The following is a 15,775-nucleotide window of genomic DNA, read 5'->3' on the forward strand; positions in this document are numbered from 1 at the left end:
ACTACAGCTCCCAGAAGGCAACGCTCGGCTCTCGCGACGCAGCCCCCTTAGCCGGCCGGGAGTTGTAGTTTACAGAAGATCGCCGTGAACCTAGTTCTACGCGCTTGTCCACAGCAACTGGGCGGCCCCGGTCTCCTCTCCTTCCGGGTCCGCCCCTTCTCTGCGGCGGTCGGATTCGTGAACCTAGTCCGGGTGCTAGGCTGGGCGGGAGGCCGCGGCCGGCCGGCGGCGAGGCGCTCTAGGCCGCGCGGCTTCGTCTCTATGACCCCGGGAGGCGGTCCCGGGCGCCCTCGGCGCGCGCGGAGGGCTTGCGGGTCAGTTCCGCGCGGCGCGGTCGGGAACCATGGCCGCACCAAGAGGTGAGGCCGCGGCCGGCGGGACTGGGGAGGCCGGGCCGGGGGCGCTCTGCAGAGCCAGCCTCAGCGCTTGTCTGCGTCTCTCTGCGGGCGAGCATCCTCCGCGCCCGCGGGGCTCGGGTCTCCGGCGGGTAGGCCCGGGCGTCGGGGAGCAGGGGTTTGTGTTGAGCGGCTCCCGGGCTTGAGCGCGCGCTGCCACCGGTCTGGGCAGCGCGGGCCAGCCAGCCTCCCACTGCGGCTGCCTTCCCGGGGGGCGGACTCAGCGCCAGCCGGTTCGGCGGCGGAGACCGCGCCTGCCGGGACGAGTGGGTGGGGACAGAATTCAGACAGGCCTGGGCTGTAGCCGACCGGGCGCGGGATCGGGGCGCCGGGCCCGGGCTGGAGCCGCATCACCCGGCGGGAGGCAGGACGGGTCTCAGTCCGGGCCGGGGTCACCGCGGCTGCGGTGTCCGCGGTGCCTCCTACACTAGGATGCTCAAGAGCCTTCAGGGCATGCTCTGGGTGCAGAATCTAAGCAGCGGCTGGTCCGCCTAACAGACTCTGAAAACATCCTTCGGGCAGGAGAACCGCCTTGCAACTGTGAAGAGACGGAGAAAGCTGTGGTTAACAGTTACTCTTGAGAATGTGATGTGGTTAGAAGGAACACTTGAATATTTTGTGGGGAGGGTGATAGGCATCCTCCGCCCCTGCCCTTGCCCCTTTCCCAGGGATAGCTCATTAGAGTAATCATGTTTGATGACTAATTGCCTTTGCCTGAGTCTAAGTATCATTAACTGTAGCTCGTTTGCTTTGCTGAATGGGGGAAGTTAAAACCGGAGTTGAGTTTCTGAATGGTGAAGCTACGAGAGGTTGGGCAACACCCGGATTTTTCTCCACATTTCCTCCATAGAGCTCTTGGCTTCACCCCTGAATATACGTGGAACAAATATTTGAACAATAGCTTTTTGCATGGGTGGCGGATTATTTTCCTGGTTGGGGAGGCCACGTTTGTCTTTCAAGCCCTGCTCAGGGGCATTGTCTGCAGTTGCATATGCTGCTCGCCTTTGAGATGAGCCCACCTTTAAGAGTCTTTTATAGCAACACCCGAAGTAAAGGGGAAAAGTAGAATTATTTTGATAATTGACCTAAAATGAAATTAGCAAGATGAATGGTGAAGGCAATTACAGAATTACCTAAGTCAAATCATCTGAAATAGTTGCTCAATTTACAGATTTAGGCTTATTGCCAATACATATTTGTTGTGCCTGGGTCATGTGATAAATCTTACATGTCCGCTAGAACTGTGTAATACAAAATTGGAATCCCGAACTTCCTGAGATTCACAAAGAATTTATTTATTTCTAGGACTTCCTAATTTTCACCTTCTCAGGTGTTACAAATAATGTTCACTCTAAAATAGAGTAAACTATAACTGAGAAAAATATACAACTCCAGATTGTAAATTTCTTTTGCGGGGCGGGGTGGTGGGATTCTACACATGAAACAGAGGTTGTGTGGGAGCTGATGGGAGCTTTGAGAGGAGGAAAAACAGTGCCGATGTGCCCACTCAACACCGCAGTTGAGCTGTGGACTTTCTGCCACCGCATGGATCTTAGTCCTCTACTAACTAACTATTGAATCTCTGCCCCCTGCAGTGAAGCTCAGGAGTTTTAACCATTGGACCGCCAGGGAAGTCCTTGTATGGACTTGTGATATTACCTTGAAACAAACTGAAATTGCTAATAATTGCGCTTTCATTATACAGATGTCTAAACTTATTTGCTTGCTCTTTTATTTAATCAGTTATTTTCAGGAATATCATATATATTCCCATTTAATCACTATGCTAATAGGTGTATTTTCAAAATTTTAACCATTCATTTTGTTGTTTTGGAATCAGGAACCTATATAATCGCTGACATAACTTTTAGTTTAGCAGTCCTAACCTCTTATTTATGAAAGTATTTATAATTTAGGACATGTGGGTTGGTAAACTTTTTCTGTTAATGGCTGATGGTCTCTGTCATAACTACTCATTCTGCTGTTGCAGGGCAAAAAAAAAAGCCATAAATAATTCGGAAACAAAGAACATAAGTATGTTCTAATAAAACTTTTTTTGTGACACTGTAATTTGAATTTCATATAGTTTTCATGTATCACAAAAGGTTATTTAAAAACTTTTTTCCAACCATTAAAAAAATATAAACCTATTCTCAGGTTTCAGATCATAGAAAAATGAGAGGAAATGTACTTTGTTCACCCCTGATCAAGAAGATGGGAAATGGTTTCTCCTGTACTGCTGTTTATTTTTTGTCTTACATTTCCTCCTTGTATAGGAGAGTTTTAGGGCAAGTGAAGTATTACTGTGATCCCCTTTGATCTCTTTTACATTAACATTGCTTTTTGGGTCCTCAAGATCGGTTGAAACTTTAGGCAGAGATAAGCTCTATTTTTTTCTGTTCTGCCATCCAACTTTTTAGTTAAGACCTAATGTGCGTTTAAACATCTGCCTGAATTTTCCAAACTTCTTTAATTCACCCAGGGAAAAATATTTATATTGAAGAACCTGTTTTCCTAGTAAGTTTCCACCTTACCATATAAAGATGATTTGTTTGAAACTTATTTTCCTGTGCAAGTCACCTTTGAACTGTGGTTAGGCTTCCAAAATGGTTAAGAAGCATGCTTAGATGTAATGTAGTTATAGTAGCAACCCAGAGCAACCTCTTCCCGCTGGTTCTTAACCCAGGTTGTCAAAGTATGGCCCATTGGTCAAACCCAGCCTATGACTTGTTTTTGCATGACCTGTGAGCTAAGGATGGTTTTTACAGATGAACGTTTGCAGCTGATCTGATGGAACAGCAACTTTGAAGACCAGTGAAGCAAAATGTTACCTGCCTCCACCTCCACCCCCAGAATTCCTGTCTTCTCAATACAATAAAGCATTGTATTCAATTATTATTATATTTTGATTTTTTCCAATTAAATATAAATTAAATGTGAAAATATGTTTTCTCTCTTGTCACCTAAGTACCTACATGATATCCTTAATTTTGCCTCCTGGCCTAAAAAACATAAAATATTTACTGTTGGCCCTTATAGAAAAAAACTTGCTGATCCCTGTTTAACATGTGCCTGAAGATTTTTGAAAGAAGGTTGAATAAAGCTGGGGATGAGGGAAGTATGAAGTGGGTAAAAAAAGCAGAAACAGTTTGAGTATTAGGTGATGGCTGTCTCAGGACAGGGCTGGGAGTACTGAGGGAGACCTCGCTCCCCAGTGCCTGTGGTTTTATTGAAGTTGGACCGGCCTTGGTGCCCGAGTGATGGCTGATGCTCAGATACACTTACAATAAGTTCTTAAATTGAGTGTTCATCAGTTGTGTATATTTCCTGGATGTCAGGTTTTACAGAACTTCATTCTTCATACTCTCTTTTCTGTGTGTGTGTGTGTCATGAGTTATCTTTCATATAATGCCGTAAAATGAGAGGCTGGATGTAATTTATATTATAAAAATCCGTATTATTTTATCATTCCCTTATTCCTTCTGTTTTCTTCCTGCTGTCTTTCTGTTTAGCATGCACGTTATTGTTTTCATCCTGCCATCATGTGTTGCTTTCACAAGTGTGAGTTATAAAGGTACATAATGCGTGTACTTTGTAGCATCCTAAACTGCAGTTAGTTAAGCGAGACAATCCTGCGGCTGAGCCCTCCCCAGGAACAAGCCCTGTGCCTGGCCAGTTGGTACCGAAAGTCCGCTGTGTATTGCATGCCTGTGTGTCTTTTCATGTGGTTGAGAGCATTGTTTTGGGGGAAAAAAAAATTTAAATGTATTTTGTGCTCAAAATTGGAAAGCATCTTGAAGTATAACACTGATTAGCTTTTATATATGTAATGTTGTCTATTAAATAATATCTTTGCACATATTTTCCAGAAAATGTCAATTTATTATTCAAGCTATACTGCTTGGCAGTGATGACCCTGGTGGCCGCAGCTTACACCGTAGCTTTAAGATACACAAGGACATCAGACAAAGAACTCTACTTTTCAACTACAGCCGTGTGTATCACAGAGGTGATAAAGTTATTGCTAAGTGTGGGCATTTTAGCTAAGTGAGTATAAATACTTTCTAGTGTGTTAAATTATTACTTTTTTACTCAGTTACCTTCTTTATTAGAAAATTCAAGCTATATCCTCATATGTTTGATTGCTCTAGAGCAAGCTTTCCCGGCTCAGGGCATTTTTGCTCACCAGGAGGTATTATTTTGGTTGACCCAACTTGGGGGATGCTACTTACCTCAAGCGGGTGGAGGTCAAGGGTGCTAATAAACATCCCGCGATGCCGTGTCCCCCAGGACAGCAATCCGTAACAAAGAAGTCTCCAGCCCCAAACATCAGTGGTGCCACAGCTGAAAAACTCCACCATACAGCAGGTGGAGCTGGCTGACTGTGGCCCACTGGTTAGTCCAGTTTGCTGCTTGTTTTTGTTGGAACACAGATTGTGTGGCTCACACAGCGTAAACTATTTACCATTTGGTTCTTACAGAAAACGTGCTGACGTCTGTTATAGAGGAGTGAAGCGATCATGATAGTTAACGTTTCTTTAGTCTTTTCTGTGTGAAGTGACACTGTAGTAAGTGCTTTTCGTTAGTCACCTCGTTTGGTCTTTACACATTCTTTAGGTAAGGATGATAATTCCTCAATATCATGCTGTTAATATGGGCAGCCCTGGGGGCTTTGGATCAGTAACAATGGGTGAAAGTTGTTTTGGCAAGGCTGAAATATAAGACAGGGTTGATACAGACCTAATTTTAGTCCTAGAATTGTTGGGATTATTACTTTCCATATATTCCTTAGCTTCTCCTCTTCTCCTAAGCTTCAGTTTCTCTATTTCTTTTTCTTTTTTTAAAGTTCACATTTTAAGTCTTCAGTGCTGCCCATAAGCCCAGCAATTTTTTAGTTGTCCGTTTTCATTTCCCACATGATATTCATAGGCTGGAATATTTTAAGTCTAATAAAAATCAGGTGACTTTCTCACCACCAGTAAGGGAAAGTGGGACATCTATGCAAAGGGAAGTTCTGGACACTGTGTCTATAAAACCAGGGGTGAGAGTCCATTCAGGATAGAGGGGAACAGCCGCAGGCTGTGGATGAGAGCAAACAGGAACGCAAGACAAAGGAAAGGGAGGCAGACAAGAGAAGGCGAGCTTCGGGTTCGTTGTATAGTTTCTTCAGCTTTTTACTGGAGAAAATAGAGCTGTGAGAATTAAAAGCTGGTAGGAAATTACTTGAAAAGATTTTTTTTAGCCTTTTTTTTTTTTTTTTAAATTTACTTATTTGGCTCTGCGGGGTCTTGGTTGTGGCTGTGGGATCTAGTTCCCTGACCAGGGATTGACCAGGCCCCCTGCATTGGGAGCCCAGAGTCTTAGCCACTGGATCACCAGGGAATTCCCATACTTGGGAAAGATGTACGAGATGAGGACCCACCTGGGTCATGTGGACAAGTGATGTGGATCGGCTTCAAGATGTAGGCTGCTGAGCGTAGGAAGCAGTGAAGAATAGCATGTGTGTAGGTTTAAATTACATTTAAACACTTTAAATTTCATTTAACAGATATTTATTAAGTGATTTCTGTGTGACAGTTTTATAATAGGTGCTGGATATAGAAATAGACTGGAGAAGGAAATGGCAACCCACTCCAGTATTCTTGCCTGGGAAATCCCATGGACAGAGGAGCCTGGTGGGCTGTACAGTTCATGGGGTCGCAGAGTTGGACAGGACTGAGCCACTACACCACAGCATAGATACGGTGTAAATGAAATAGATGTTATGGTATGAATGAAACATATGGTTGCTGCTTGCTTCACATTTAGGTTTAGTGGAAGAGACAGAATATGCTAGAAAACACATGCATGATTACAAATAATCCATCTGAAAAAAATACTTTAAAAATGGTGTGGAGAGGGAGAAAAGAACAGGAAAATAATTGAGGCTAGATGGTGGAAAGCTCTGATAGAAAATCTGTGTCTGAGATTTGTCTTACAGGCAGAGCTAACTTGTTGGGTTGCAAATAGGTTAAAATCTCACACCCTTACAGTTTCTTACTTAATAAGATCCATTTTTAAGGAAATTTGGCTTCCACTCTTCTGGAGAATGTCAGGTAAAGGAGAGGCCTTATTGTATCTTTAAAAGGCAATGTTCCAGAGGCAAGCATCTCTATATTTGAAATGCCAGAACAACCACCAATTTAGGAGTAAATAAATTAGTAAAAATCTTATGGCTTAACTTGCTTTAATACAAAAATGGAGATGGTGGAAAAGAGACATAGGGAGCACATTTCTTCTCCTTATCCCCCAGCTTCCTTAGGGAGAAAATATTATGACCCAGGAATGAACTAGGACTGTTAAGCATGTTATTTGCTATTTAAAGCTGTAAGATCAGATTATGGTTCAGTTGTTTTGTAACTGTTTAGAATTTGTTAAAAAGCAGTGAAGCCTTTGGTTTAACTCCAGCTGGGCTAGTGTCCTGCCAACCCGCTGCAGAGACTTTTTGGCTTATTTTGATGCTCTCCCAGCCTTGCGCCGCTCGCCGTGTGGTATTTCTTATTCTCAAGCTGTTCAGTGTTACGGGTGTGGTCAGCTGAGGTTTGTTTTGTGGAAACTTTCTTTGAAATTAATATAAAAGCAGAAAAGTTTCCAAGAATTCACCAGATAAGTTAGATAATGGTATTGAAACAACTGTGGAAAACCAAATATTGTCCTTGATTGTCTTCAGCATCAGTAACCAGATGGCTGTTTATGTCACCAGGATAATGTGGTGAAGGTGAAAGTCACTCAGCCGTGTCCGACTCTCTGTGATCCTACGGACTATAGAGTCCATGGACTTCTCCAGGCCAGGATACTGGAGTGGGTACCCGTTCCTTCTCCAGGGGATCTTCCCAACCCAGGGGTTGAACCCAGGGCTCCTGCATTGCAGGCGGATTCTTTGCCAGCTGAGCCCCAGGGAAGCCCAGGATAATGTAGAGCCTCTTTTATAAACATTACCTGCAGAGTTCATAAGACCAGGGACAATCAGAGAAAAAGTAAAGAATTATGATACAGAGTTTTCATGGCTGGCATTTGACATGACATGGCTAGCAAGAGTTTGGCTGCGAAGAAAATCATTTAAAACACAAGGAGTTTCCAAGTGGGAAAAAACACTGGAAAAAAATTACAAAGCAGGAAAGAAGTGAAGTGAATTTGAAATTATTGGATTTTAAAGCAAACGTAATTTTTAATGAGAAACATGTTGGCACGTTATGTGGTTATTCAAAACACGTTGGTAGGACAATTTCTTGGAGCAAATAAAGAGGGCATCTGTGAAAACGTTAATTTCTTGGAATGGTAAAACAGTGAAAGAATTATCTTACAGTGTTAGGTCACAGGTTGATAGCTACAGAATGAAATGAAAGGACATTGTGTATTACTTGTTCAGCTTATTCAGCAATATGTCATGAGACAGTCGCTAATGAAACGAAATCAGAGCTGTGTGGGAAACATACCCAGTGAAAATGTTGCAAGTTGATTCTAGATCTTGAAAGACACTAGCTTATAACGGTTCACCCAAAGCAGTTTGGAATATGGACAAGATGAATAAAATAGATGGCTGGACTGTGACTGAACAGTTAGGAGCTGGAGCACATGAAAGCACCTACAACTTTATATCTGTCTTTTTGGTACAGCTGTGTGAAGTTCGCAAAGTACACTTTCCAGATATTCTCTATGCTGTAATTTCTTTATACACATACTAAAATCGTCAATTTAAAAAAAGTGAATCAAAGGCAAATAGGATGTTAAATAGCTGTCCAAAAAAAGCCAGGTTGGATGTCAGTGCTTTATTTGCTGTGATAGAGAGACTTCTAAATATCAGAAGATACTTGTTACTCAGAAATTTTAGGAATTGATTTGTTGGTATACACAAGAAACGATTTCATAATTTTGAGCTTATATTGTTTGAAAATGCTTTACCACATGATGTTAAACTATTTCCTTCTTTAAAGCTAAAAACATGACATTGGACTTTTTTACTTTGTTTTCAAAGTAGAAGCAACACTTTATCATCTGAGAGAAAGGATGACGATTTCAGGATATCGTGGGAGAATGTGAAAGAATTATGTTAGAAATAACTTAAGATTTAGAACTTGGAGACTCTTCTGAGAAGAAAAAAGATAAGTTAGATCTTCATGATTAATACATTTTCCCTATGTTCCAAAAAAATAAAGTTAATGTAAAAATTAGATAATACTAAATTTTGATTGGAAAGTTTTAGATAATGACAGAAAAGGAAAAAAGTGAACTACCATTTGAATGGAAAAAACTGTTAAAGGAGGTAAAAGCTTATTCACTTCTTCCCACGCTTTACGCTCTGTTAAAGGGCAATTACTTTTTTGAGCTGACAACTCTAGAACCTCACTTGTTTCTGACCTGTGCAAAGCCTGCCCCGGATGGTCTCTGGAGTAATGCTCTTTGCTCAGTACTATGCTTAGTCTTGGCTAATTGTTAAAGTAAGTACATATCATTTTATACTGTGTGGAGATGGGGGCAGAGACTCAGGACAGTTCTTAAAAGTTCTTAACGTCTTGCTTATAATTAAGTTCACTTAGAAATGTGTCACGGCCATGTCCAAATAATCTGTGGTTCACTGCTTTCAAACATTTTTTTCTAAGTTTTTTTTGGATGTTGACTATTTTTAAAGTCTTTATTGAATTTGTTACAATATCGCTTCTGTTTTATGTTTTGGCTTTTTTAAAGTTGAAGTTGTTACAATATTGCCTCTATTTTATGTTTTTTTTTTTTTGTTTGTTTCTATGTTTTATGCTTCGGGGAGGCATGTGGGGTCTTAGCTCCCTGACCAGGGTTGGAACCCTCGCCCCCTGCATTGGACGGCAAAGTCCCAACCACTGGACCACTAGGGAAGTCCCAAACAAACATTTTAAACATAGTCATGCTTTGTTTGAATATACTGCTAAAAAGATGTAGTGCAATAGTCAGGTTCATTCATTTATCCAGTTATTTGCTCAGCACTTTTCAGGATGTAAGAAATATAGCTGCAAATTAAAAAGACCTATTCTGTCCGCATGGAGCTTGAGTCTGGTGGAGAACTAGATGTTAAGCAAATGAATAATCAGTGAGTGGTGTTAAGAGGATAAGTAGTTTGTTGCATAGTCGCTAAGCTGTGTCTAATTCTTTTGCAACCCAATGGACTGTAGCCCGCCAGGCCCCTCTGTCCATGGGACTTCTCAGGCAAGAATCCTGGAGTGGGCTGCCATTTCCTTCTCCAGGGGATCTTCCTGACCAAGGGATCGACCCCAGGTCTCCTACTTTACTGCTGAGCCACCAGAGGATAAATGGAGGATGCTGTAAATAAGTAAGAGGGGGGTCTCCATTTGAATATGAGGAAGTTATATTAACACAGACCTGAATATGGAGCAGAAGATGGGCAGGAAAAGAGCAGAGAGAAGGTAAAGAGATCAGTGTGTTAGAGAACAACCAGAGATCACTGGAGAGCTGTGAGAGGGGAGAGGCGCGGGCAGGGTGTCGAGAGGAACTGTGGGCCTGTGAAGGAGCCCAGGTTTTCTCTCAGGTGCATTAGGGAATCACCAGAAGGGTGAAGCCAGGGACTAACAAGGCGCCCCAATTATGGTGAGTCCCTGTGACCCCTTTGAGGAGCGTGGACGAGAAGGTTGTTAGGAATTGGGGGTAAGGAAGCTTAGGATTGTGGGCATGCTGACTGTGAGTGATGAAGAGAAGCGTCTGCTCCTCAGAGTAGAGGCCACAGGCCTGGTGATGGCTTTGGACAAACGGTTGATTCCTGCTGTCTCAGTGGTTCCCACGAACACTGAATCAGTGATCACTGAACTTGCTCCTAGAGGAGCAGATGTGAGCCTCCGGCACAACATTTCCATCAGCTGGTCACCACAGAACCTTGTTTCTGTTTAAAGACACCTCATTTAATATGTGTTGTTGACTTATTAGCATTGAACTCGGGGCCAGTAGTGCTGTAATTCATGCCTGGATAAAGCTCATCTAACACGTGTTTTCTCCATAAGGCACACACCACAGCTTTCTGGCACGAAGGAACACTAGCCAGCACTTTAGCACTATTGCTATAATATATAATAAATTGAAATTTCCTTAGAAAAACCAAAGAATAATGCTTCTTTGGGGGTCTGTTGTGAAAAAATGAATTTTTGAAAGCCCAGTGAACATATGACCAGACTCTGGAACACCGTGGATCGCTGTCAGACGTGCTGTGTGAAGCCCAATCAGCCTCTTTTAAGATGCGGCAACGGCAGCTGCCGTCTTCAGTCGGTCAGGACTGCTGCTGCTGAGGACGCCAGGCTGCCAGAGAGGGAAGGTGTTGAGGAAACATTCTCCCCTAAGAACAGGTGAGGGAGACGCACAGGTAAACACAGCTTACTTTCGTTTGATGCTTCTGCCGCTGTTTTAGCCTTAGGTATTATTTCATCTTCTGTAAGGAGAAATCCAAGGCTGAGGGAAGTTTTAATTTGCCAAAGATCCCCAGAAAGTGACTGGCAGTGACAGCATTAGAAAGCTCCCTGATTTTCACTTTTCTGATTATAAGTCTTTTAGAACAATGAAATAATTGAGCTGTAAAGTGGTTAGCCAGGGCAAAGACAAGCATTTAGTAGTAGCATTGTTAGACACGTTAGTAATTTTATTTTTTAAGTTTTCATTTCCAAATGTTAACATTTTACCATGTGTGTTTTATCATATTCTTGATTTCTGTGCGTTTGTATGTGTGTATAAAGTTTCTATGAACTGTTTGAGAGCAAGTTTTACATAAGATGCCCTTGTCCCTAAATTCTTCAGCACATACTTTCTAAAAAACATAACATTCTCTTACATACTCCCATATATCAAATCTGAGACATTAGCATTGACGTGATACTGTTACCTAATTCACAGACCTTAGATGATTTTGCCAGTTGCCCACTGGTGTCCTTTAATAGTAAAACAATCACACTTTAGTTTTATCTCTAGCTGCCTGTAACCTGAGACTGCTGCTCCATCTTTTTTTCTTTATGTCTTTGCCACTCTTGAAGAGCACAGTCCGTTTGCTTTGTAGAATATCCCTCAGTTTGTTTGCTGAACGCTTTGTCATGATCAGGTTTTTGGTCAGGAACATCACAGAAGAGACACTCCTCAGTGCGGCTTACCAGGAAGCACATGGTATCTGTTTGCCCCCATTACTGGCGAGTTAACTTGGATTTCTTGATTAAGGTAGTGCCTGCTGGGTTTCTCCAAATAAAGTCACCAATTTTCTCTTTGTAACTAATAAGTATCTTATGGAGAGATACTTTGAAACTAGGTAAATATCCTCTTTCTCTTCCTTTTTTGATTTGATGTTTCCAAATGGTAATTTCCCAGTTCCAACACTGTCTACACATTGATTGGTTGGCCTTCTACTCTAAGGGTCTCCTGTGGTGGCTCAGACAGTGAAGAATCCGCCTGCAATGCAGGAGACCCAGGTTCAATTCCTGGGTCAAGAAGATCCCCTGGAGGAGAGCAAGGCAACCCACTGCAGTACCTTGCCTGGAGATCCCATGGACAGAGGAGCCTGGCAGGCTGCAGCCCATGGGGTCGCATAAGAGTTGGAAACGATTGAGCAACGAACACACACAGACATTCCACTCTAAGAAGCTTTTCCTTCTGTCCTCCACTCCCTCCATCCACCTCTCCCTCTCAGTGAGATTCGTGGGTTATTTTATGATGATGGCTGGAATCTATTATTATCACTATTTATTTCTGTGCTCACATTGTTCAGATTTGGACAGTGGGATCATCTTCAAGCTTCCCCGCTTTTTTTTTTGTCTTTTTTTCCTTCCTCTGTCTCTCATATTCTTACCGATCTTTGAGTAGTTTCTTTTAGCATAACAAAGGGTGCGTTCCCAGCACCAATCCTGAAATCATACATTTCTCTAGGAAACCTTTCCTTTTTACAAGAATGGTATTTAGAAACCAGAGTCTGGATTTATGACGTGCACATTGGTACCGGAGGGATAGCATTACTTCTGGGCCCGTTCAGTAACCAGAGCCGGGTAGCGTGTGTTGAGTGATCTGTTCCTCTGTTTCTGTATGTGTATGTATGTAACTCTGAGTTCAGTATTGTTGAGACCTGCAATTCTGATGCAGTACCACAGGGTTCATTACAACTTTCCCCTTTTCTGTATTTTCTTTTCCAATGATGGTAAGTTTGACTTTCATTATCTTAAAGATACTTACTTATTTGCTCAGTCCTAGAATACATAATAAGTAGATTCAGAATTTCTAACCTACAGCTGTGGAAAAGCAAACCTACTAACTAAAGTTCAGTATTTGTATGCAGTTCTTTTTGCGTTTAGTTTTGGAGCATACAGTAAAAAGACTGCGTTTTAGAATACTTGGGTTAGTTCTGTTTTTCTCCATCAGTGTTATTTTGGTATTCATGAAAAAAACTGACAGGTTTGTTTTTTCTTTTTGGTTTGTTTGTTTGTAATTAATTTGGAGTTTTCCACCATCTTTGTTTGATTTTACTTTTAAGTTTCAGTAATTTTTGGAATATGAAATTATACTTGTTTTTATCATAAATTAGTGCAAAAAAAATGGGGACTGGGGGGAAGAATTGATGGGTGGTACCTTACTTTGATAAATAAGGTTTAAGGTTTACATGGTCTGATTGGGGAATTTTAGTGCATGTAACTAAAATGCATGTACATGTATGTATGTACAATGCTTGTAATTTTGTGTGCATACAAAGTTTACACTGTGCTTTGCTTTTTAACTTTTTTCCATTTAAATGTTTTATCTTAGAGATGGTTCCATGTCCATACATAGAACTCTTACTATTTTTAAGAGCTGTGTGGTTTTCTATTATACAGATGTATTATATAGACCAGTTTCTATTGATGGATATTTGGATTGTATGTAGCCTTCTGCAACTGTAAAACAAAGATGTAATAATTATCTTTTAATGTACAGTGTTGTGCATATGTATGAGTTATGTCAGACCACTCATATGGTAAAGGAGACAGACATCCTGTTTTGTGGAGAGGGGAGCACCTTAGCAGTCTGATGCAAAAGCAAGTATTTGAATGTGAAGTTATTGATTTCTAAGTTATAATCCAGTTGAAACATAAAACAAATACATGTAAAAATGTTTTAGGTTCATAAAATAATTACTACAACAATTCACAGGAAAATTGCTAGTTAGCTTTACTAAATTGTCATAGTACTGAATTGTCATAGTACATACTAAATTGTCATATTAAAATTAACACTTTTGATTTACACCTGTCATTTGTGATACGAAAAAGGAAGTGCAAACATTGTCACATTGTCTTAGAACAAAGTCAGCTTTTTGTTATTTGCTGTCCACCACAGCCTATAAAGACTAAAGAAACCTAGAAGGATGTGTAAATATACATATTACTTTGGGTGTGTCTAGTAATAAATGCATCTTAAATCTTTGAACTACTTATCCCTATAAGACTGGAGAAAATTATTTTACTATTTCATAGTATTACCTAGAATAATGAATGAAGATTAACTTTGCAGATAAGAAATTTGTAAGCAAAACTGAAATTTCTTAAGCTCATGAGTAACTTGTGCTGTATTATTATTCCATTTTGCACAGTGCCTTGGTAACCTAGCCAAGGATTTTAGGTCTCCTAGTAGTTTTCATCAGATCAGGAGCTGGAAGAATGAGACCTACTTTTGACCAAACATAGATCAGAAAGAACTGGTTTCAGCCGGTTGGTAGGAAATTTAGGGGGGTAGGCGGCAGCAGAATCTGTCTACAATCAACACGGAGCTTCAGCATTTTTTCAGGTAACAAGAGGTTGAACATAGATTCTTTTCCAGTGATAAAAATCAAACAGTAAATATAATGGGACAGGCTATATATATTTTTTAAAATATGCTTTTTGATTTTAGACATGCTTTTTCTTATCTCACAATGTCATTTATATAATTAAATTCAATAAATTTGTTTTTAACAAAATTTACTCATTAAAGTGCATGGGATTTGATTTCCAAGAAAATATCAGGAAAAATGGAAGAAAAAATGGCCTTTGGTTTTTATGTGTTCCTTTCACTAGTATATTCAAGGCTGTAGTATATTTAAAATTGATCATTTATCTTTGTCTACTTAATGGTAAAACAAAAGGATAGATGATTACTAGTGTTTTCTGGAAGATACATTGGTGTATATATATTTTAACTTTCATGAGTAAAACTAAGTTTTGGAGCTGTTTTCTTAATACGTTAAAATTAAGCAAGATTTAATCTCATACTGAAATAATTTACCTCTTTAAAACTTTGTGTGTTAAGATTCCCATATATTCTTTGCTATACCTCCTATATCTCTTTATTCTACTATTGTTGTTCAGTTGCTAAGCGGTGTCTGACTCTTCGCGACCCCACGGAATGCAGCACGCCAGGCTTTCCTGTCCTTCACTAGCTCTGGGCGTGCGCTCAGACTCATGTCCGCTGAGTCAGTGATGCTCTCTAACCATCTCATCCTCTGCCACCCTCTTCTCCTTTTGCTTTCAATCTTTCCCAGCATCAGGGTCTTTTTCAGTGAGTCAGCTCTTTGCATCAAGTGGCCAAGGTATTGGAGCTTCAGCATCAGTCCTTCCAGTGCATATTCAGGGCTGATCTCCTTGCAGTCCAGGGGACTCTTAAGAGTCTTCTGCAGCACCACAGTTTGAAAGCATCAGTCTTTTAGCGCTCAGCCTTCTTTATGGTCCAACTCTCACATTTGTACGTGACTACTGGAAAAATCACAGCTTTGACTATGTGGACCTTTATTTTACTATACAATGTCATTAATTATTCTTGAGCTTTTGTTTTCTTTTACAAGTTCTTCTAGCAATCGCTGCTATTTTTTTGTAACTTATTTCCAAATGTCTTGTTATAATTACATAATGTTGATATAATCCTGTGGTGAAGCTTGAGCTTTCCTCTGATAGCATTCTGGTAGACCTTGGCTTCTCCAGTATCTGCATTAGAGAAGAAACCAGAAAAAGATACTGAAGCCTTCCTGGCAATGAAGAAGTAGTAATTCCTAAGCATCCAAGGAAAAAGATCCAATAAAAAGGATCTAATCAGGAGCCACAGACCTGAAGGTTAATTTGGACACAGTCCACCACACTCTGCTGGTTTGCCGCGCTGAAGGAGCGGAGGGTTCAGACTGAGCGGTGATGTCTCACAGGCCCTTCTTTTGATGGGAAAGCTGACAAGTGTAGAGGTGGTAAGAAGTGACATGGAGAAGAGGTGCCACGGCAGCCCTGATCCCGCTGCAGGCGTGGTGGTTCGTAGGAGACGCGGTCAGATCCGAACGCAGCCCGTGTTCGTGCAGAGCAGGAGAGTCGGTGATGGACAGGCCCGCGCCGAGCTCTGGATGG

The 15,775-nt window shown here is 41.2% G+C and overlaps 1 protein-coding gene across 2 annotated transcripts in view; it reads left to right on the forward strand.

The window, feature by feature from the left end:
* Window positions 1-205: 205 nt before the first annotated feature.
* Window positions 206-15,775, forward strand: part of SLC35A1 (solute carrier family 35 member A1) — a 29,069-nt gene continuing 13,499 nt past the window's right edge. The window contains exons 1-2 of one of the 2 annotated variants that reach the window (XM_043439729.1): window positions 206-359; window positions 4,265-4,442. In XM_043439729.1, coding sequence (XP_043295664.1) covers window positions 344-359; window positions 4,265-4,442 — 194 coding nt within the window. In that variant the 5' untranslated portion in view covers window positions 206-343. Of the gene's footprint in view, window positions 360-4,264; window positions 4,443-9,210; window positions 10,757-15,775 lie in introns of those variants that run through there. The other variant, XM_043439730.1, reaches the window with a different exon arrangement.

Source organism: Cervus canadensis, chromosome 20 (genome assembly GCF_019320065.1).
Source record: "Cervus canadensis isolate Bull #8, Minnesota chromosome 20, ASM1932006v1, whole genome shotgun sequence".
Lineage (NCBI taxonomy): Eukaryota > Metazoa > Chordata > Mammalia > Artiodactyla > Cervidae > Cervus > Cervus canadensis.